Source organism: Canis lupus, chromosome 7, assembly GCF_011100685.1.
Source record: "Canis lupus familiaris isolate Mischka breed German Shepherd chromosome 7, alternate assembly UU_Cfam_GSD_1.0, whole genome shotgun sequence".
Lineage (NCBI taxonomy): Eukaryota > Metazoa > Chordata > Mammalia > Carnivora > Canidae > Canis > Canis lupus.
The window spans coordinates 69,668,175-69,691,890 of NC_049228.1; the positions used below are offsets into that span (position 1 = coordinate 69,668,175).

Here is a 23,716-nt window from a genome sequence, read left to right on the forward strand (position 1 = left end):
TAAAGCCCATTAGTTCAGACCCATTAGATGATGGAAAAGGTTGCTGATGTTGAGGTTCCCTTCAGTCCTATGACTCATTAACTAAACCAAGACTTCTAAAAACTTGCTAAGTGCTTTTCAAAATGGCATATATGCCTGAGAGCATTCGACAGTGTAGGCAGACCACAAGAGAGTAACATAAATGAAATACATGATATAAAGATAAAAGGTAGTGTAAATATTGGAATGTGAAGACAACAGTGTGAACACTGGCTATATGTCAAGATACAGGACCAATACACACATTAACGCTGAACAGCAGAGAATTTGCAGTAAACAGTTTAACACTGAGTCAAGGTTGGGGGAAGTGGGAGGTTCAGTTGCTAAAGTTCATACTAAATGTATATAATAGAGCAATTCAGCATTCACAGATGCATTTAACAAGGCTTCAAATTTAATACCATTTTATAAACCAATTATCTTTCCTATTCAAAAGCCAACAGAGGTTACATGATACAACTGTCAAAATTCACTCGACTGCATATTTAAGTTCTATGGATATTACTGCATGTAAATTAAACCTCAATTTTTTTTTAAAAGCAACGGGGAAAATCAAAAGGAAGCTAAAATAAATGAAAGATTAAATCAATTTTCATCTATTTAATTGGTGGTATATAAGAGATAAATGGGGTTGCTAACTACCATGACCAAAGATCACTAACTCTGTAAACAATGTCTATCCTCAGCCTTACCACAGTATTGGTCAATTAATTTCAGTATGGCTAATGGTCTCAGTTTGCTTTTGGATATAGGGCATTTCCCATAGAAGATAACATGGTAGGACTGAAAGGAGCCCTAAAATGTTTCTCTGTCTACAGTGTCAGAAATAAAGGGGAGGTGGTGCCTGAGTGATCAGTTGGCTAAGGGTCTATTGACCTCAGCTCAGGTCTTGAACTTAGAGTTGTGAGTTCAGGCCCCACACTGAGCTCCATGCTGGGTGTGCAGCCTACTTTAAAAAAAGAAAAGAAACGAAAAAGAAATGAAGGGGAGAAAACGCAGACTGTAAGATTCCTGTCACCAAAGAAGAACATGGAGGGTTCTCCAGAAGCCAGTTATTGATCAGGAGATGAAGTATGCAGCCTCAGGGCAACAGATGCTGTTTATAAAAAGTCTTATGCTCCCTGTACCTAGTTTCCAGATATAACTTACAAACATGTCTGCTTTGGGGGATTAAAAAAGAGACTCCTTTCTGATGATGTAGTCTTAATTCTCCATTTTTAACAGTGCTGGGATTGTGCTAGAGCACCATCCAATTTGACAAGTCTCTTCCCTCCAAAAGACTACTCAGCCTAGGTGCAATGTTTTTAATACACATACACTAATATAGTCATTCCATCTTCTGGAAGGACAAACAAGGCTTCTATGCTATATACAAGCCAAAGTCTATCTTGAGGGAGAGACTTAATAGGTATAGTTTACACAAAGCTCAGTATAGTTTCAGGCTCTCCAATTTTCACCAATGTGTCTCTTTTAGCTGTGCAATAGCAATCTGCTTTAAAGAATGATTTCATCTCTCACCTGCTTCCTTCAAGGAGCCTCAATTAACCTTAATTCTATTCCATCGAAATTCTTGAAAAGCAGAGAGAATGCTATTTAAATAGAATGTTATTTATTAAATTAAAATAAAAACCAATTTAAGAGGGCACCTGGATGGGTCAGGTGGTTAAGCGGCTGCCTTCAGCTCAGGTCATGATCTCAGGGTCCTGGGATTGAACCAGCAAGTCTGGCTCCCTGCTTAGTAAGGAGTCTTCTCCCTCTCACTTCTGCCCTCATCTCCCTACCCCCTGGCTCATGCCCTCTCTCTCAAATAAGTAAACAAATAAAATCTTTAAAAAACAAAACAAAACCAATTTTAGATGTTTCTCTGGAAACACAATTTTTTTTAAGTGTAGGGGCCCGAGCAGGGGAAGATATTTGAAAGTTGTAAACTTCCCAACCCCACCTAATTTCTAGGTTGCACAACTGCAAAAGCAGTTGACTTTCCATTCTTTTTTCTCTGATTCTTTAACCTGTTTAATGTACTGTTAACACTTCTGATCCTAAGTATCTCCCCCCACCAGTTATTTTAGAATCTAGATACTGAGCTGGAAGGGGCCTTGCTAACCGTGTAGTTGAACTCTTATTTTATAGATTAAGAAATAAAGGCCCAGGATGCCTGGGTGGCTCAGGTGATTAAACATTTGACTCCATTTCAGCTGAGGTCATGATCTTAGGGTCATAAGACTTGAGCCTGTGCTCAGTGGGGAAATCTGCTTCTCCTCCCTCTGCATGCTTGCTCTTTCAAATAAATAAATAAATAAATCTTACAAGAAACAAGGGCCCAGACCAGAGTTACAAAGTAACTGCTGTTCTACAATCCAAAACATAATGGGCCTCATCTTCTAGCTTTCAGCTCAGAGCTTACTTCAGTATACATCTGACCTGAATTCCCTTAACTGTTCTATTTTGTCCTTTTTTTAAAGTCCTGATTTCTGTTGGCTACATAATTAAGCAGATCCTGTTTTAAAGAAATTTTAGGAAAGAGCTCCTCCAAGTGGCAGTACCGATGATCCATGGTAATCTAAAGAAAAAGCAAACCACCAAGCTCCTGAAAATTATTACAATGCCCTAGTTCTAAGTGCATTCAGACATGCCTGCTTACCAAGCAAGCAAGGTTCTGGCTCAAAGAGAAAGTGGACAACCATTTGTAACTGTCAACCAAATCAGTACTCTGACAGATTTGGCTAACTCAGCCTTTTGTACAATCTGGAAAAGTATGGCATGCACTAATATTTTTGTGATGCATTCACTTACAACACTCATTTATAAAATTCCTTTAGAATAATGATTCTTGTGCATTTAGTAGGCAATTGAATATGTTTTAGAAATATTTTAACTTCCTAAATTGAAGCTGCAGATTGTTCCAGAATTCTAAACTTTGTTCAACTGTGTTATAATAAAGGATACATGTCATTAAACTTTGAAGGCAAAGAGTTACTTCAGGTCCTTTCTGGTGGATCTTGGAAGAACTGCAAGTAGAACTTTAGGGTCACTTGTGGGCAGCAACTTCTTGTCCAATGCTCATCAATAAAGTAAACCACCCTGCCGACACACACATGATCCTCTTCCAATGCCAGAGCAACCACTGAACAGGTCTAAGTTAACCTTTTAAAAATCAAAATCTTGAACAAAAAAATATATGTTTTAGCCCCAACTTATACCTTTTAAACCTTAGGCACTGCTGACTTGAAAACTGCCATATATTTTCAAGTTCTTCTACTGAGCTGGTAAATAAGAAGTAATCAAGATTTCTCACTTAATGACAAAAAGCCTCCATTCCTCTTCAACTTACTAGGAACATTTTTGTGATAAACTCAAAATAACTCTAAACTTCTCAGAAATAGGTGAGATACCAAGACCAGGACCCCACCGAGTGGAGATATACACTTAAGGGAGCCCCAGGGCCAAGTCACTAATTCAGATCTTCTTTGTGACCTGTAATTCATTTGGCTTTTGGAAACCTACTGGATGGAAAGATATGCACTGCTGGTCTGCTCCAAGTGACATTTTATACCACAGCAGGATGTCTGATGGCAAATTTTATAGAATAGCAGAAAAGAGAAAGGAAAATGCCTCTTGCACTGATTCCACAATAAACTGACCTGGGGAAAAACAAATCCAAACTTCACCCTGAGGATCCATGGAAGAAACAGCAACTTGCCATACCTGAGCTCTGCCCAAGCTCCTGCATAAAGCACACACAGATGCCCCGCACTTGCACAAAGAGCCCTACCTTGCTGACTGGGCCGCCTTGTCATCATCAGAGCTCATTTCCACATCCACAGTATCCTCTGCAGCAGGGGAGGCAGGGGAAGCATTTTGGTCTTCCTTCTTACTATCCTGTTTGCATTTCTTTCTCCTTCGTTTTTTCTTTTTCACAGAACTTGAAGTGAAAACTGTTTCTGTTTCCAAGATGTGTGAGATATCTGAACTCTGAGATGGTCTTTCATTTCCACCAGATTTCACCAAAGGAGCATCCATATCTTTAAAGAACTGGTCTTCAGTAGGAATTGGTGAGGTGGCAAGGTAGGCAGGAAGTTTTTCCTTAAAGAGAACATGGAAAAAGAAAAGTCCACAACAAGTGGACAAAGAACCAAAAACAATAATGAACTCTTTGTGTATCTAAATTCACAGTGGCAGAAAGAATACACAGTCCCTAAGTAAGAAGAGTGTCTTATACTGAACTATGGCACTGCCCAGTCTACTCTGAATAGGCCTTTACCCTGGTACACACAAATAGTTCGTTTGGTCCATCTAACTGAATGTATTTGAAGGAATCGATATACCAAATTAGCACAAACCCACAACAACTGTAATTAAAGCACAGCCAAGTAAACTCTCTGTAAAGGGAAGTTCAAAGCGGCAGCAGCATTCTACAGAGGCAATACAAAGCATTCTGTCAAGAACTTACGAAGAACAGTAGTAACAGGGAAATAAGAAGGCAGGGATCTGGAACATCCCATCAGATGGGGGCAGCAGGACAGGTAAGTGAAGTGAGAATCTATGGTAAAATCTGTGTTTGCTAAATTAAATGAGGGTGGAGGAAGGTGAGTAAAATAGACAATACTCTGTTAACAAATGAAATTAGTGGATTTTAAAATTGCAATGTATTTAAGACAGACAGACTTTTAGGAATTCAAATGACGAAAATAAGACCCAAACTCATGGGATGCCTGGGTGGCTCAGTCGGCTAAGCATCCCGCTCTTGATTTCAGCTCAGGTTATGATCTCAGCATCCTGGGATCGAAATCCACACTGGGCTCTATGATCAGCAGGGACTGTGCTTGAGATTCTCCCTCCCTCTTTCTCTGTTCCATGCCGCTAGCTTGTGTGTGCACACACACTAATTAATAAATATATCTTTAAAAATAAATTAAGTAATTAAACTTGTAGTTTAATATCAAATAAATAAATGATCATTTGGTGTTCAGAAAATTAACTTCTTAGTCACTGACTTCATCCCTTTGTATCATGGGGAAATGGAAGATATGTAATAGAGGTATAAATTAACCTCAAATAACTTAAAATTTTCCAAAGTTTTTACATAATCCTGAAAATGAGTGAGTTTCCATAATTGTTCTAAATCAAGCTTTTGAATTTGGCTTTGGTAGACATATTACACCAAAGCCAAAATTTTGTTTATCCAAGCAAAATTTACGTTCACCAGCAATATATACTTACAGAGAAACTGTGACAATAGGATATTATTCAGCATGCCCCCACGGCACCCAAGTGAGGGGCTGTGGTCTCTGACTTTTGGGGCCTTTTAATTCAATGGTCCTTGTTATAAATAAAGTTTACTGGTGCTTCTTAAAAGTTATGTGGTCTCTGGTGGTGTTTCCTAGTTCTGTTATAGCCCTGTTTGTAATGTGTGGGGTGGGCGGATGAAACAACCTAAATCTCTGTAAGCATTAGATGGTTAAACCATTAGATGGTGCCTTCATACTATGGATGACTGGGCAACTACCAAAAGGACAGGGATAGATCTAGAACTACTGGCTTGAAAAGGATGCTGACAATATACAGTTTAGATGAGCAAAGTTTAAGAGAAATAAAAATGTAAATAAATGGAAGCCAGATGAGTTTTGGTAATGTCTATTCCCTTTAAACTATAAACTCTTGTAGGTTATTTTGATTAAAAAAAAAAAAAAAAACTATAAACTCCTAGAGGGTGGGGGCATGTTATATTCAATAGTACATGACATCGAGTAGTAATTTCAATGCTGTTGGTGAATTAACTTTTTTTCATTTTAAGGAGAAGTACACTATTCTAAAGAGAATGTGAACAATTTGATGATACATGAATAGAAAAAAGAGGCTAGAAAGTTGACACTCTTCAAGTTAACCTTGCTAAGTATAGTTATAAATGGAATCATCAGAACTAACCACGAGAACCAGATAACAAATGATCAATAACCCAGTCCTCTCACTTGTTTATATAAAACCTAATCAATCACTGCTCTGAAATACACGATTTTAAGGAACAGATCAAAACACATCAAAAATATTTATTCTTGTGATAACTCATTTACTGTTTCATTCTGCCTTTTGCTTCAGTCTCTATCCAGGTAAAACTTTGCTCAGGCCAAGTAAACACAAACAAGGTAATATAAAAACAAGTAATTAAGGTACTGGAAAAAATACTGGTCTGGAAAGGTTCCCTTTCATAATCAAATTTTGTAATGCTGCTCTACATATTGACATATAAATTGTTGGCTTCTCTCTAAATTAAAAATGATGAAGGATCTCATTCTGCTATTTTTTTGTGACATTTTTTTCTTTGTGAATTTTATGACATCCAACGAGCAGTTCCATCTTCAAAACCCCCAAAAGTAATCCTGTATCCTTAATAACTTGAAGGCTGTCATTTTTGCTAAGATTTTAATCTTTGTGCTAAAAGCTGTAACGAAGCCTCTTCTAAGATCCACGTTAACTCCATTAAGAACTGTTTACCACCATTCACATCAGTAGATGGGGGTGGGTAAACAAACTGCTCTTTAACCGAAAGAAGCCAAACATGTAATAATCATTTAAAAAGATATAGGCCAATTAATTCAAATCTTTTGAGACCATAATAAACTAACTCACAAGACTATTCAAGGTTAGAGATCCAACATCCCTAAACAAAATGGTAAATACGTTTTCCAAGTTTAAAGGTCACATGTACAAATACACAGCCTGTAGAGATACACCTTCATTATTTAGGTGGAACTGAGAGTATTCAAGTCAAGGTGTAAACTCTAATAAATACTAAATAAGAAAGCTCACTAAATACAGAAAAAGAGCAAGTGCAAAGGTCTTCTACATGCTCTCTGTACCCTGACACTTGGTGTGAAGAAAAGTTCCTCACTCCTCTAGCTCCTTTCTGACAACTTAGCACTTCAGTCTAAAACTAAAACTTGTTTAACCTGCAACAATCATTTCTGTAACCATGAAAACTGCTGAACATTATTTCTGTTTTGGGACAGGTCCTGGAGGCCTGAATACAATCTGCAAAGTGGATGTAACCCACTAGACTTACATATTCCTCTTCAGTCTCCTCCACAAAGAAAGCTTCCCCATTGTCACCCAATTTCATGTGAAGATCCACTGCATCGCCATTGATTTCTATATCAATCTAAGAGGACAAATAAAGTGTGATTTAGTATTAAAACTTTCATTGAAGCTAAACCAAACCAAAATTCTGGGTTCTCAAGCCAAACTTAGTACTGAGGTTCCTAGACTGACAGTCCCAGAGAAAACACTGCTACTCGCCCTAAATACCATCCTACCCTAAAGAACTAACCAGACCCTGGGGCAGGAAGGGGATGGATTAACAGGGTATCGAAAGAAAATGTCTTATCATCTATTTTTAGAACATAAAATGTTTTACTTAATTTCCCAAATGGCATAAAATAGGGGAAATATTATCAATAAGCATTTGAGCACTTTCAGAGTTCTAGCACAGACAGGCCTTACCTGGCATGGCTCAGAAAAACTTACACATTTCAGTTACTGTGGTATGTTAACTGTAACTTTCTGTAACTGCAGAAAGTACAAACTTCACTGCCTGCTCTTTTGTCTACAAATCACTAAATAAAAACAGATGCCCATCATGATCGGTAATCTATCATATCACTTTTCAAAGTCTGTTGGTTCTATTGGTGACTAGTCAAAGCATATATGTTATTTGATTCAGACACAGACAGCAAAGCTTATAGTTCTAGTTGTCTTCTTGTCTCCCACTGAAAAACCCATGTGACATTTTATAAAAATGGATAATTAAGAGGAAACTAGCCAAGATCAAAGTGCAACCTAATGAAAAGTAATATTACTAGAAGTAAAATAGAATAGCTGACTTAGGAATGGTGACCCTGCTACCATTGGAAAGTCTCAAAATGTACAACCAGAGAATGTAGTAAAAGTTAGCTTATCCACACAAAGGAGGAAAGTGGCTGTGACAAAAGGATGAAGATGGCTTAGAGGAAGTGATACAGGAAAAAAACTTCACATTGAAGGAACTCTCAGATATACTTCATGACATCAAATGTTCCAAAGAGGAAAACCTGAAAGCTGATCCAAACTATATGATAATCTGCCAAAACAAAGAAAAGATGCTTGTTCCATATCTTAAGTTTTACATTAAGAAGATAAACATTGTTCAAACCAACTAATCTTGGTAAGTTATTTTATAAAGAAATACGACACTTTAGTTCTCCAAGTTTCTAATGTTTTAAATTGTGACATAGTAAACATCATTTTACTATTTTTCATTCTTATATATTTATAACCGACAGAAATGTTTAAAGGTTTGTAAAAATCATAGAAACACCCTAATTTTTCTCAATTATTAAGTTTGCTTTGCATGGTTTCAGCTTGCTCAGTCATGTCAATGATTTGTACTACCATGCAAAGAACTGTTTATATAGAATATTAACTACTTATCACTTAAAAATAATGTAATTTATTCATCTGTAGATTGTGAATATCTTTAAATACTTTATAATAAATGAATATTAACTTCCAAACTTTTTTTAGAATTTTTCTTTTTTTTTTTGTATGAGAAAGAGAGAATACACAAAAGCACTCAAGGATGAGCAGGGGAGAGTCAGAGGGAGAAACATACTCCTTGCTGAGCATGGAACCTGACATGAGGCTCAATCCCAGGACTCTGAGATTATGACCTGAGCCGAAGGTAAATGCTTAAATAACTGAGCTACCTAGGCGGTCCCCAACTTTCAAAACTCTTACAGATAAACTTGTAAACTCCAGTTAAGACTGGTTCAGGGGACATAAAAACTAAAATACAGAAAAATCTAATATAGATATAAATAGAGCAGTCCACAATCTAAGTGTACTTAGCTTTGCAAGGCCCCTATGGTGAGAACAACTGCATGGTCTGTTGGGTTTTTCCCAGTGAGGACCAATTATCCCTTCTGACACTGAGTGTTGGGTCACATCAGGTCATTGGAGGTCATTAGTTGACATATGTTGTTGAAATACTTGTTATAAAAATCCTATATATATATAACCACACTGAAGGGTAAGGAATATAACCACACTGAAGGATAAGGAAGAAAACTAATCTAAGTGGAAAATGGTATTTTGACTAAATATTCTAAGTCTAAAGACAAAAAGAAGTACAAACCAATCCTGTAGTAATTTTTTTAAACAAATCAGAGGTAAGGGTTAGCAGTTCTGAAACTATTTTATGTGTATTCTAGGACTTAATAAGTAAACATATTGTAGATAACAAGAGGCATGTTTCTCATTGTCAGAGAAATAAGGTACGAATAAGGAGATGAAGAGGAACCTTCTGGTGATAAATTGGAATCAGTGGGAACTCATGATTTTTACAGATGAAGGTGTGTATATCTCTGTTTGTAGATTTTTCCAGCTCTGCCCAATGACAAGTCCTAGGAGCAATGACACCTTAATTAATAATGAGCACATCTAGTGACTAGATTCTTTGTTTCTAGATAGTATTCTCTATTAAGAGGAACCACCATTCCTCAGAGAAACAATATAACTACAGGTAAAGTAGATTCTTCTGGAATAGCTTATGGTGTCAAAAAATAAGGAACTGCTTAAAAAATGACAAGAGCATTTCAAAAAACTCAATTTGAAGAACCAAACCCAGGACAATGTGAGCAACTAAATAATGATAATAACAGATTATAACTCACAGAGTAAAATTAACATTCAGAAGTTCATACTGATTTAAATAATTGAATAAACAAGAGAGAAGGAAAACTTTTTGATACAGTAGTATTTCAATTAATAAATGCACTAGGAAGGATGGAAACAGAAAATGATTTGGTAAACACCACAGTAATAATAATTTAGCAAACACCCCAGTAATAATTGTTGCCTGCTGATTCATCAGTGTATGGTAAAATTCTTGGGTGGAAGTATGATAGAAAACCGGGTGCAAGTCTCCCAAATTTCTTCCCACAAAGAAATTCATAGTGGAGAATCCCAGCACACACTATCGACGTAGGGACCAACGTTGTTAACGTCACCAGTAATCAGACATGGCACCATGACTGGTTTCCTGAGATGATGCACTGAGAAGGGCATACTATCACTCTGTTATTCTTCCCCAAATGAAAAAACATCAGACAAACTGAGGGATAATCTACATAATAACTATCTGTATTCTTCTGTACTCTTCAAAAATCAAGGTTGTAAGTAAAGACAGAATGGTTAGAGAATATAGGTGAAAGCAATGAGAGACCCTGGATAGGATCACAGACAAAAAGACGACAGCAGTGGAAATCTGGCATACTCATTTTGATGTACTACTCCTTGTAACTTGGTATCTAAAACAATACTCTCATCTATATAGTCATATTTCCTACCCTGTAGCTTAAAGTTGTTCAACATATATGACTGAGATGTTGAAACAGAATTGATTTACTTTTTAGAATTACTGGCTTGTAGGAGTGCCTGGGTGGCTTAAGAGGTTAAGTTGCCAACTCTTGATTTCAGCTTACATCATGATCTCAGGGTCCTGGAATGGGGCCCCACTTTGGGCTCCATGCTCAGTGGGGAGTCAGTCTGAGATGGTCTCTCCCCCTCTGTCTCTCCCTCTGCCAGTGCTCTCTCTCTAAAATAAATAAAATTTCAAAAAGAAAAGAAAAACAATACTGGCTGTAGCAGGCCCGTTCTGGCATGCCATTCTTCAGGTAAGGGGAGTTCTCTGGGAATCTAGTCATCCTCTATTTCAGACCATCTGTTTCAGGTGAGGCTTCACAGTAAGGAGGTTGGGCTGCTGTCTAAGCCAAGCCAATCAGTATATTCCACCCCAGCTATAGTGACTGCTCTGCAAGATATATGTGACCCAAGTCTGACAGGGAGGCTAAAGACTGACACTTCTGTAGGAAGAAATGGGTCTCTACTAGGTTGCTGAGTTCCTGGGAAGTAAGTCTGCAGGTATTGTGGCATCTTGCATCAGAGAGCGTATGTGCGTGTGCGCGCGCACACACACACACGCGCGCGCGCGCGCGCGCACACACACACACACACAAAGGGAGGGAGGGCTGAGAGGTGGGAGGAATAAGAGTTCTGGTAACACCCTCAGATTCTAAATAAAGCCCTGATAACTTCAAATGCTCCTAGACTTTAGTTATGCAAGCCAATAAATTCCCTTTTTTGCTTAAGCTAATTGCAAGGTGGACTTTTGTCACCTACAGTGGAAACTTCCTGTCTAATACACTGGGTTATTTAACTTCAGTAAGTAAGTAAATCATTAGTTTTGTGTTAAATCAACAAAATTAATATTTAAAAAGTATCAACTGCAGGTTTACCTTCTGAAATTCAATTCCTGAGTTACGAAGTATACTGGGAATATTGTGTCCTATTTGATAGAACAGATCAATGGCAGTGGGAAAATTAGTATATTCTTAACTCCCTAACCAGAGGCTTTAAGGTGATTATGATTCCAAGTCCAAGTCTACCACTTCATAGGTGTCACCATAATCGGGGTCTTAGTTTAAAATCAATGAATAGCTTGCCGTAATCCAAACTGACCTAAAATAAGATTTAATCCAAATTGCCTCAGTATCTCAAGGGAGACAAGGTTTCAGTTTTACTGTCATAGGAAAGCTGTGTTTTGGTTAAATAGCCAAATTTCCTCCCAAATATATCCTTTTGGATTTCTGGGATACTATTGCCAAGAAGTAATTTTCTCTTTTCCCATGTCTTATGGATAGATTCCTATTAAAACAAGGTTTTTGGTTTTTAAAATTTGTTTATTCATGAGAGACACAGAAAGAGATGCAGAGACATAGGCTGAGGGAGCAGGCTCCCTGTAGGGAGCCCAATGTGGGACTCGATCCCAGGACCCTGGGAGCACGATTTGAGCCAAGGCAGACACTCAACTTCTGGGCCACCCAGACATCTCTAAAATCCAAGAGTTTGATAAGGCATTTAACCCAATCATTTGGGCAGCCTTGTACAGACACTGTACCTCTTAATTAGAGGCAAAAATCATGTAGAAAGAGGTTTGTCTGTCCAGATACTATTTACAGATACACAAATGCTCACATATACGTTAGCCTGCAGATTCCATTCTGAAAGGCCAGAAGACTTAACTAATCTGCTGATCAAAAAAACTCAGATCACAGAAAAACAAAAGTGCCATATCAGCCATTTTATGAATCAATCTTTGCACAGCTCATGGCAAGTTTCAGTGCATAAACAGTCTGGTACAGATTCTCCTAGAGCATATAAAGTCTGAAAGTACTACAGGTTAGTGTTACTGGCAAGAAATAAAAAATTCCAAGAAGCTAACCTGTGGCTGAACACTCTTTTGCAATGGAATGTTTCCAAGTTACTAAAAGAACTGCAACTGGTTTTGGTTTCCAAAGGGTGACTGAACACAGGCCAGACCTCACAAACCCTGCCACCTGGCAACGTGGCTCTCCAGTGGAAAACTGATTTATAACACCTAAAAGAAAAAGATGTGTTTTGGCAGCGGGGAGGATAACTAGCTGTGTGAAAATTCATGAACATTTTCTTCCATTCGCAAATAACCTAAGTTTAATTAAAATAGAGAGAAACTTCTATTTTAAAGAATAAGATTGCCTATGTAAAATAGCCAAAATCTGAAAATAGATGTTTCCAACTTATGCCAGTGGTCCTCTAACATATAGTTCTATGCTCCAATATGGTGTGGATCTTTCATCGTGCTTTAAAATCCTGACAAAATCTCCCTATATTGTTCAGGTAGATCATGTGGGGTAGGAGTAGAAAGAAAACTACTACTATGTACCCGCAAGGTTTTATTATACCAGCTCAGAATTCTATTTATTTATTTATTTTTTATTTATTTATGATAGTCACAGAGAGAGAGAGAGAGACAGAGACAGAGACATAGGCGAGGGAGAAGCAGGCTCCATGCACCGGGAGCCCGACGTGGGATTGGATCCCGGGTCTCCAGGATCACGCCCTGGGCCAAAGGCAGGTGCTAAACCGCTGTGCCACCTAGGGATCCCCAGCTCAGAATTCTAATTCGACTGACAGCAAATACATTAACAAGTCTTCCCATTGCTGCATTACTTGAAGGAGAGAGGATGTAGGAAAAAGGCAAACCAACACAAATTATTTTCTTTCTGAATGAATTTTCCCCATAGTAAATAAAAGCCAATAAGCCTATGGCCTGTAGGTTTGCATTTAGTAAGATACAGAGACAAGTCCTGGTATCACTAACAAAATTTAGATACAAATAAGATTTAACAGCTTTGTCAAAACAAATTTGGCATTAATTTTGTTTAAATAAATGTAATGTGTTCCTGATTACATCAGTCTATTCCATTCACAAATGGTACAAAGGCACTGCCCTAAATACTTTAAAGTGCTGTATAAGATAAAGAAATTTTCTAAAGACATCTAACCTTTCCCATTTATAATCTCAGTTTCTCTATTTTGTTCTTCTGAGTTGCAACAGATAAGATTATCAAGATAATTTTCAGCCTTTCTCCCTCTTGGAGAGACTTTCTATAGTAAGGCTTATATTCAGCAGCAATTTCAAAACAATACATAAAGGTTGACTTCTCAGACCATTACCTTCAACATCATACAGGGCACCTCCCCTTCCACCCAAAAAAAGCCCAGAGAGCACAAAAGAACAATTTATTATTTTATTATGTAATCTTTCACCCTCCTTGAGAACAAGTTGTCCTCTGCACTTACCACTTTCTCTTTGGATCTCAGGACCCCCAGCTTCCCAAACCGAACGTGGAAAGGTGAACACTGATAGGTGCCATCCTGCTGCCGCACCACAATGACATCGATGCACCCAGACAAAGTGGCTTGGTTAATGCCCTTGTAGAGTTCCTTCACAGTGACAATCACCTGCCCAGCCAGCTGTCCTACATAATTCATGGTTTGAAACTATAACGACAAGAAAAAAAAATTAGGTAAGATAGTAACAATGAATGTGAATCTAATGACAGAGAAAAAACACTAATACTTGAAAGTATATTGCACATTTATCATATTACATATTATTATTAACCTTGCTGATTTCGAACCAATTAGTCTCACGCTACCACTGTTTTTACACATTTCTATGCAAAGAACAAAATCAGATGTGGTCCTCTTTTGTATCTTGAGAGGCTGTCCCAGCCAGGGCCCTCACACATGCGTAAGTTCCTTTTACTTTTCCATCATCACGGATCCTGCCAGCTGCCAGTATGGGAAATTTCCCCCTAAAGTTTAGAATCTGCACAGAACCACCAAAGAACACAGACTACCACCACTGCCCTCTTGCCCAAGAGCCCTGGGAACGTGGGGCAACTGCATTCACCTTGACCACAGCAGCCAAGCAGAAAAAATGACCAATGACCACCTCCAGAAGAAATCGGAGAACAGGCTGTTTCTACTGAAGACAAATAAGTGAAATGCATTTTTCTATGAAACTATTAATAGAATATGGTTCAGAGACGGGTTAGGTTAAATAAACCCTGGGTGGGGGGGAAAAAAAAAAAAAACCCTGGGTGAGGTAGATTAGCCTAACCTATTTATAACATTACTTTTATCAAAAATTCCCTCAATACTTGAACACAACTCACTGGAACATTTTCATGTTCTATAAAGCACAAAAAAGGCTCAACCATAATTAACTAGTCAAAATCAGAACCACTAGGCTATGAAGAACTCCTCCTTTGAAAGGGTCAAAGAAAGACAGGAGTGTGCACCTGACCAGGGCTGAGGGACAAGAGGAAACACTTCCTCTGTGCCCCACAGTCATGTGGCTATAGCCAGGACTGTTTTTTTGTTTTTTTTTTTTTTACCTGACCAACAAGTTGGGGAGCCCACCATATAGTATGTGTTGAGGATTAGTGGGGAAGTCTCCTTGAATCTCTCAACTCTTTTACTAATTAGAAAAAAAAACAGGTCTTCTCCAATCTTAAGGTTGTAAAATCTTATCTCCAGTTATCAAATACCACACCATATTTCATTCACCAGACACTGATACCCTTAGTATTATGTCAAAGCACAATTCAGCAAGTCATTCTCCTGGGGACAGGAGGGACAAAGACCAAACAAGAGATCCTCCACAGCTCTGGCTAATCCAGAAGCCAACTTTTACTCAGAGAACAGACAGATTATTCCCCAGGTCATTCATCACAAGTACGGTTGTCTCTTTAAACTCAGTTTTTCAGGAACCTTAAGCTCAAAGTCACATGCTCAGAAAAGTAACTCAGAAAAGAGCTCATATTCATCATATTCTGTGTTGTCAGAAGTCCAAAGCCAAACTGAGAGAAAGAATGTTACTTCATCAGGAAAACTCTGGGGCCTTCCAGGACATCTGCCTCCAGAGAAATTCCCCCATCTCCTTAAAGATGAGTGAGTGCCTGCTGGCAGTACCCAGATTCCACTCAACATTTTTTCTCCTCTTATACAGAGATGAACATGTCATCAAGACCTATCCGTTTTACACCATTAAGCACAGCCACAATAATTTTAACCTAGAAAAAAACTTTTGAATATTTTAAAGCTAATGTTATCGTGGCCTCAAAATGTATCTACAGAAGAGATGACTTTGAGGATGTAAACTAGCAGCAAACCTTACTACTAAATGAGGTAGTATCCTTTACAAAACAGTTACAAGTTGGTGTGATTTTGGTTTTAGAGTAATTCTTTTTTTTTTTTTTAAGATTTTATTTATTTATTCATGAGAGACACACAGAGAGAGAGAGGGGCAGAGAAACAGGCAGAGGGAGAAGCAGGCTCCATGCAGGGAGCCCAACGTGGGACTCGATCCAGGGGCTCTAGGATCAGGCCCTGGGCTGAAGGTGGCACTGAACCGCTGAGCCACCTGGGCTGCCCTAGAGTAATTCATTTTATAAGGCTAAATTAAGCAAGTGTTCAATAATGATTTCTTCAGTGAATAAAGGAATCATGATCAAGTGAACCATCAATAATAAGGGAAAAAAAGAAATGTGTAGGGAGGAAATATTGTTTCATCAGAATATTCATATTACAACTCATTTTTAAAAATTAACTTTTTATTTTGCAGTGACTGCAGACTCCCATGCATGTAGTTTTAAGAAATAATAGAAAGAGATCCCATGTATCCTTTAAACCAACTTCCCCCAATGGCAACACCTCGCAAAATTCTAGTGCAATATCACAATCAGGATATCAACACTGATTCAGTTAAAATGCAAAACATTTCCATCATCACAAAGATTTATCCTACTGGACTTTTTAAGCCACACCCAGCCACTTCCATCACTCTCTCCTTAATCCCTGGTAATCACTTATTGGTTCTTCATTTCTGTTACTTTTGTCATTTTTAAGAAAGTTATACAAATGGAATCATATGGTATATAATCTTTTGTGATTGCCTTTTCCCACTTATATTGCTATGGAGATTCATCCAGGTTGTTGCATGTATTACGTTCATATTCTTTTAGTAATATATGTTCACAACATGCTTTTGGCTTGTTACAACATGTATGTTAATCAGCACAACAAATATAGCCAATCTTTGTATTACTGCTTGACAGACTGGTAGCAATTAAAGAGTTTTATTACAAATTTTTAAAAACCATAACTTATAATTACACATATTCTTTTCTTAAAAGAAACCAAAAAATGGTAACTTCAAGCATCTCCAATTCAGCCATAAAACAAGTCTCATAAACTAATCATGTAATGAGCTTACATCAACTAGAGGCTTTAATAAGATCCATAATTAAGTATAACTATTATCTATTCAAAATTATTTTAATTACCATGGTTAAAAGATATGCTGTTATACAAGAAAGCCTATTGTGTACATGCCAGTTGCTAAATGTAGAAAAATATAGGTTATCAAATGATTGGTTTCCTCTTAGCAGATATAAAATAATTCTGTTTATATTATGAAGGCTGGGAAAACCAAAGTAAAGGGAGTCCTGCTGCTGTAACATTCACTAACCTGGGAATGAGGGGCATACTTCCACAATGAGGGGCATTCTAACCTGGGGGACAGGGCTCCCTCATGGTTAGGTTTGGAGGAAAAGCAGCTAATTGTTTTATGTATGATAACATTAAACAGCCTTTTTTTTTTTTTTTTTTTTTTTTTTTAATTAATGAGGGACACAGAGAGAGAGGCAGAGACCTAGGCAGAGGGAGAAGCAGGCTCCCTGAGAGGAGCCCGATGCGGAACTCAATCCAGGGACTCCGGGATCACACCCTGAGTCAGAGGCAGATGCTCAACCGCTGAGCCACCCAGGCATCCCTAAACAACTTCTTTTTAAAGCATTATCTAGCACCACAAAACTTCACTCCTACATGTCCACCCCAGCACTACCCATAATAAAGCCAAGAACAAATTCAGGCCTCTGATACCTGTCCGGTTCAACACCTGGGAAAGCAGGACAGGGGCAGAAAGATAATCAAGTAACCCAGTCACATGTCGAGGATACACCTCACTGAAGACAATACCGTTTGAAATAAAACAAAGATTTAAAAATATAGCAAAATAATATACACTGTAAATTATTCATTATAGTCAGTGGTGAGAAAAAAAAACAGAAGAGAAAATAAATTCAAGAACAGACAGGGACCGAGAACAAGACAGAGGGACGCAGAAAGAGACAGATGAAAATTCAGAAAAAAAGCAAAGACAGAATAAGAATACATACATAATCAGAAAGCAGAAGGACATAAAGATGCCTATACAGAAAAAACAATGTGGAACTGAAGGATGTTCACAGAGCAGCATCCCTATCTTCAGGCTCACAAGCACAAATCAAATCATTAACTGATTCTTAGAACTGAAAATATTTACTGAGTAGAGACTTTCAACAAATACCAAAAGCACTTCTGGCACATCCCTGAAATATGTTAATCATCACAGTACCAGCATCTAATTTTTTGAGAACTTAGTATGTACCAAATTCTTAATTCTTTTTAAAGGCATAGGAAGAGGAAATGCAGAGAGAGAGAATCTCAAGCAGAGCGAGAGCTCCATCTCAGGATCCTGAGATCATGACCTGCGCCGTAATCAAGAGTAAGATGCTTACCAACTGAGCCATCCATGTGCCCCACCATATACCAAATTCTTAAGCATATACACATGCATTATCTCAGAACCACCTTATGAATCAGTAAATATTATTTCTATTTTTAAAGATAATAAAATTAGGGCTTAAAAAGGTTACGTATTGTGATGGACTGTTTGTGTCTCTTCCTCAAATTCATATATTGAAGCCTCAAAGTGATGGTATTTGGGGGTGGAGCCTTTGGGAGGTAATCGGGTTTAGATGAGGTCAAGAGGGTGGGACCTCCATGATGGGATTAAATGTTCTCATAAGAAGAGAGACTTGGGGATCCCTGGGTGGCGCAGCGGTTTGGCGCCTGCCTTTGGCCCGGGGCGCGATCCTGGAGACCCGGGATCGAATCCCACATCAGGCTCCCGGTGCATGGAGCCTGCTTCTCCCTCTGCCTGTGTCTCTGCCCCTCTCTCTCTGTGTGTGACTATCATAAATAAAAAAAAAAAAATTAAAAAAAAAAAAAAAAAAAAAAAAAAAGAAGAGAGACTTAAGAGGGCAGCCCCAGTGGCTCAGCAGTTTGGCACCGCCTTCGGCCCAGGGTGTGATCCTGACAATCTGGGATCGAGTCCCATGTCCGGCTCCCTGCATGGAATCTGCTTTTCTGCCTGCCTCCCCCCACCCCCTTTCTGTATCTCTCATGAATAAATAAATAAAATCTTTAAAATAAAAAAAAAAAAAAAAAGAGAGACTAGAGCTCATGTTTTCACCTACTACGGGAGGAAACAGAGAGAAAGTGGTTGTGTTCAAGCCATGAAGAGGGCCCTCATTAGGAATTAAATTGGCCAGCACCTTATCTCAGACTTCCAGCCCCTAAAACTGAGAAATAAATATTTAAACCACCCAGTCTGTGGTATTTTGTTATAGCAGCCTGAGCTAAGACAAGTATCTTCTCAAACATAATTGCCATACTGTTTTTCAATGTTGGAATACTTCACTCACTTCTTCCACCAAGTTCGTAACTGTATCAGACAGCCCCAGTTACTCTGTCCACTAGAACTCACAATGAATATGTGCCACTCTCTTCTAAATGATACCATTATACACCAAAGAGTTTGTTGTACAATTGTAACTAGGTCTTATCTATTCTGGGCTAAGCATTTTTCTTCCTTAAAATATCTAAAATGACTGGGTTTACTTTCACTTTTATGACAAACTGGAGAACTTTCTTTTAATGGAAGATCCAAAACTAGACACAGTGGCACAGGCTGGCCTAACTGACGGTATATACAATATATAGTTTGTTTAGGTGCAGGCACTGGCTCCCATGGGCTATGTTAAATGCTGGGAGCTCCCAAGACAGGGAGGCACTTACTGATCACTAAACTAAAAATGGAAGGAATCAAAAGACAGTAATTAACTAAGATACTTATTAGAAACCAATTGGCCCCTATGCACAAAATTCAACAGACTAAATTAGTCTTTCATAAATGAAATTCAATAGTGTCCACTATCCAATTTTTCTTATCAAATATTTTAAAGTAAATATACACTAGTATCTGGAATCAATGAATAGCTTTCAAGATTCAATTATTTACCCAAAGTTTAAAGATTTGCTCAGCAGCTTTTCCTGAGCATCAAGGAAACTAAATAAACCATCATGATATATAATAGAGATTTATTAAATGGAATCCATCAGTAAATCAGTTCAGGTAGAGATCCTCTTCCTATAAAAACTGCCCCAAGTTATTTAAAGGTGTTATGTTCAATCAAAAATAATTTTTGCTAAGGAAAACATATAGGAACTATTAAAATACAATTTCTAAATTTTTATCAATAGAAAAATGGATACATTCCAAACCACTCATATATATCATCAAAATCTATTTCTTAAGTATCTATTCAATACATACTGTTATTACTAGTTAGCAGTACTACTAATAACAAACACTACAGTTATTATAATTATTATAATGTCCATTATATGCCAAGTGCTATGTAAACCTGTACATTAGCTCCATTTTCACCAGTATCTGGAGTTTAGTATCAATATCCCCATTTATATGAGGAAACAGGTTCAGCAGTGTTCAATGTCACCACACTAAGTGGTGAAGCTGACATTAAACTCAAGTCTGATTCTAGAGCCTATGTCCTTAACTGCATCTCTAAGGGACAGAAATGCTCTAAGCACTGATCCTAAAAGCACTGATGAGACTCCTCAGATTTCTTTTTACAAGTGAGCTGCTTTTAGCAACTGGAATATTATTTTTACTTAATGCTAAGTGGTCCTTCCAAGTCTCCTCTGCACGCTATCACAAGAGGTAGCAATGACTACTAACTCTCTCCTGTTAGGTCTGTATTTCAAGATTAGGAAGTGGACTTCCTGGGAGATCACGTGTGGTCAGGGCTTGTGGAGAGAGATGAACAGCTTTTAACCAAGAACCTGACCTTAATATTTTGTCTAACCTTCTGCTCACAGATGTGAACAGAAACTTCTAGATACTTCAAGAAACAAACACCAGAATACTGTTGCCTTGTACAAACTCCAGCTTACACCTATGCTCCTAGACCAAACTCTTTCAGGCATCCAAGCTTATATTCTGCCCTAAGTAGCATTTAGTATTTTCCAAGAACCTTCTCAAACATACTTCATTTGATCTACAAAAAGAGAATTTAGGTTATGTAAGGCAGACATTTTTGCTTTCATTTTACACTTAGACTGAGACAAAAGGTATTTACTTTTGTCCCTTACTATTCACCAGAACCCAGCTGTACTGTGACTCAGGGTCCCAACCTTCTTGCTACTTCCCACAGTACCTTAAATCATGGCGCTCTCAAGGTCAACTGGTAGCTCTAAGGGCAAGAGATCTCAGGTCTAAACTCTAGTTGTACTTGAGACCCTACAGTTCTCCAGGAATTCCAGAGTCTCTTAAAGGTAGCCAAACATGAACCTGGAGGGCACCATCAGCTGAGAACTTTTACTTCTTTTAAAGTAGGAGATGAAAGGCAGCAATGGCAGACACAGTAGCACCTGCTGCAAGCTGCTCCCTGGTCTGGGAGGTCAGACATATGCAAAAAAGTCCCCCAGAGGACTTGCCCACATCCTGTCAAGACATTTTCTAAAACATTTACTCTATGCCCAGCAGACACAATGGAGATCACAAAGAACTAAATGAGGTTACAACTTCACTAGACATATGTACTGGAAAACTATACAAAATAGTGCTATCTCTGAGTGACAATAGACAACTGACACTAAGCCTAACAACCTCAGTCTTCCTGGAGAAGCCACTCTTGGTTGGTCATTTAAATTCAAATAAATAAAAAAAATAAAAATAAAAAAAAAAATAAATTCAAATAAATGCCTTATTTTGTACCACTCAGCCTTTTATCCTCCATCATAACAAAATGCTAATTTGTTTTCCTTATTTTATAATTAGTTGCCTATTAACTGATTTATAAAATAAACAGGAAATAGCCACAGTGCAAGGAACAGCCCCTGCCCTGGGTGAGGGAAGAGCCTTACCCCAGAGCTCCAAAATAGCTAGTTCACTAAGGCTCATTTGATTTCCCTGAAACTGAAGTCCATGAGGAAATGCTGACAGCTGCGCATCTAAAATACACTGCCCTGAAGTCTCAAGATCATAGCAGGTCCCCTTCTTTCCTGCAGCTACTGAAACAGGACTCTCCTTCATTTCTAGGACCATTTAGTGCACGGTACAGAATCTGTAAACTAAAATCCAGTGTTTCTGTGCTGTACAAACTGTACAAACAATTCAAACAAGGGACAGCACAGCTCTAAAGGCAGAAGAAGTGCAGAGGAAACAGAATCAGCAGGATTTGTGACAGACCCAAGGCGATGCTAAGGGAAAGGAAGCAGCTGGCTAGGATCACACCACAATTTCTAGACAGAGGTAGAAATATATCTGGCACACAGTTGGGATTCAGTAAATATTGCTGAATGAATGGATAAACCAACTTACATATGGAAACAGAAAGCGCTGACTTGGGGAACTTTCTATTAAGGTTGAACTTTAAGAATTTTTACTTATTGCATTGGTTTAAGATTTTGTGTTATGAAAATTATCCTTAACAGTTTTTTTAAATGCACATCTTCTTGAAGTTTAATAATTGATTATGAAGATGAGCCAGGTTAGGGAAGCATAGTTCCATGGAAAAGCAAGAGATCCTATGATAAAATTCCATGCCCATTTTTGCTACCTCTAAAATCAGTCTGTCATAAAATGAACTACAAGAAGGCTTAAAGTCTTGGATGCTGTCTTGCAATCTTTCTTCAGATAAGATATACAGGGGAATTCTAGAAATCTTTCTGAGCTCGTGTCTAGCTCAGAAGATTCTTTCCTGAGACAAAGATTTATCCAGAATGAGGTTTTCTTTGGAGGATCTGGGGTTCTAGTCAGTTATCTATTATGAGCTTGCTTCTTTTTTTTTTTTTTTAAAGATTTTATTTATTTATTCATGAGAGAGACAGAGAGAGAGGCAGAGACACAGGCAGAGGGAGAAGCAGGCTCCCCATGGGGAGCCCAATGCAGGACTTGATACTAGAACCTCAGGATCATGACCTGAGCCTAAGGCAGACGCTCAACCACTGAGCCATCAGGTGCCCCATGAGCTGTTTTTTTAAAGAAGAACCCTACCATTTTCACTGTTTGAAGGCACAGTCAGGGACCATTTTAGATCTAACCAACTTTTTTCCTGCTAAGTGAAGAAAATTGCCAAGGACCACACTATAGGTTAGTATTTCCAAAGAGTAGTCCTATGAGCATCTATAATAGAATCAAGTTTCGGTGCTTAAGAATGTACATTCTCAGACCTCTCAATTCAGACATAGAACACTGGAAGTGAGGTCTTAAGGACTGGTTATCCATGATTCTGATAGGCATCCAGGTTTGGGAACTAACTCAGTCTCATTTGTCTTCCCAGTCTTGATTCAGCTTGAGAAAACCTCAGTTGTTACAGGCTGAAGTATGTATCCTGACCTTTAAGGTATACCTATTATTACCTTGACATGTAACACAAATTAAATAGACCTTGAATTTCATACATTTTAATAAACAGCTGACCTGATCATTTTATAAAACTTAAATTCTAGGACTGGCAGCAGTTCTGTCAACATTTTTAAAAGATTTTTAAGTAATCTCTACACCCAACATGGGGCTCGAACTCAAGACCCTGAGATCAAGAGTTGCATGCTCTGCCAACTGAGCCAGCCAGGCACCCCTCATTTATAAAAAAATTCTGATCTGGGAAGATTGCTCTCCTAGCAGTTCATTCCCTAATTACAACCTAATACTATGCAATATCACCCTTCAGGATAGATAGGTGAAAAGATGAAATTTTCTGATCCAATATTCTGATTTTGGAATTTGAACAGACCATGATGCTATATCAGAGGGTAATAATAAGGCTAAATCAGAGGGTAATAATAAGGCTCCCTGCATCACAATGATTTCATCTCTAACTCCCCCCCGCCCACCCCCCCCCAAAAAAAAGGGTTAACTCTCTAGTAACCATATCTGTGCTTTGGGACTCAGGCCTTAGCACCAGCTGACTGATGGGGTAGGGAGATCTCTGACCCAGATAGATATTCTTGAAGTGTGTATGGAGAGCCAAAGCGACAAGAAATTAGCTGGGCTGAGTTACTTGAG

General features: G+C 38.2%; 1 protein-coding gene across 4 annotated transcripts in view; it reads right to left on the reverse strand.

Annotated features, from left to right (window-relative positions):
* LPIN2 (lipin 2) overlaps positions 1 to 23,716 on the reverse strand; it is an 81,142-nt gene that overhangs the window by 22,741 nt on the left and 34,685 nt on the right. For all 4 annotated transcript variants that reach the window (XM_038543718.1, XM_038543719.1, XM_038543720.1 and 1 more), the window contains exons 2-4: positions 13,753 to 13,953; positions 7,100 to 7,195; positions 3,812 to 4,122 (exon numbers count right to left, since the gene is read on the reverse strand). In XM_038543718.1, coding sequence (XP_038399646.1) covers positions 3,812 to 4,122; positions 7,100 to 7,195; positions 13,753 to 13,944 — 599 coding nt within the window. In that variant the 5' untranslated portion in view covers positions 13,945 to 13,953. The remainder of the gene's footprint in view (positions 1 to 3,811; positions 4,123 to 7,099; positions 7,196 to 13,752; positions 13,954 to 23,716) is intronic.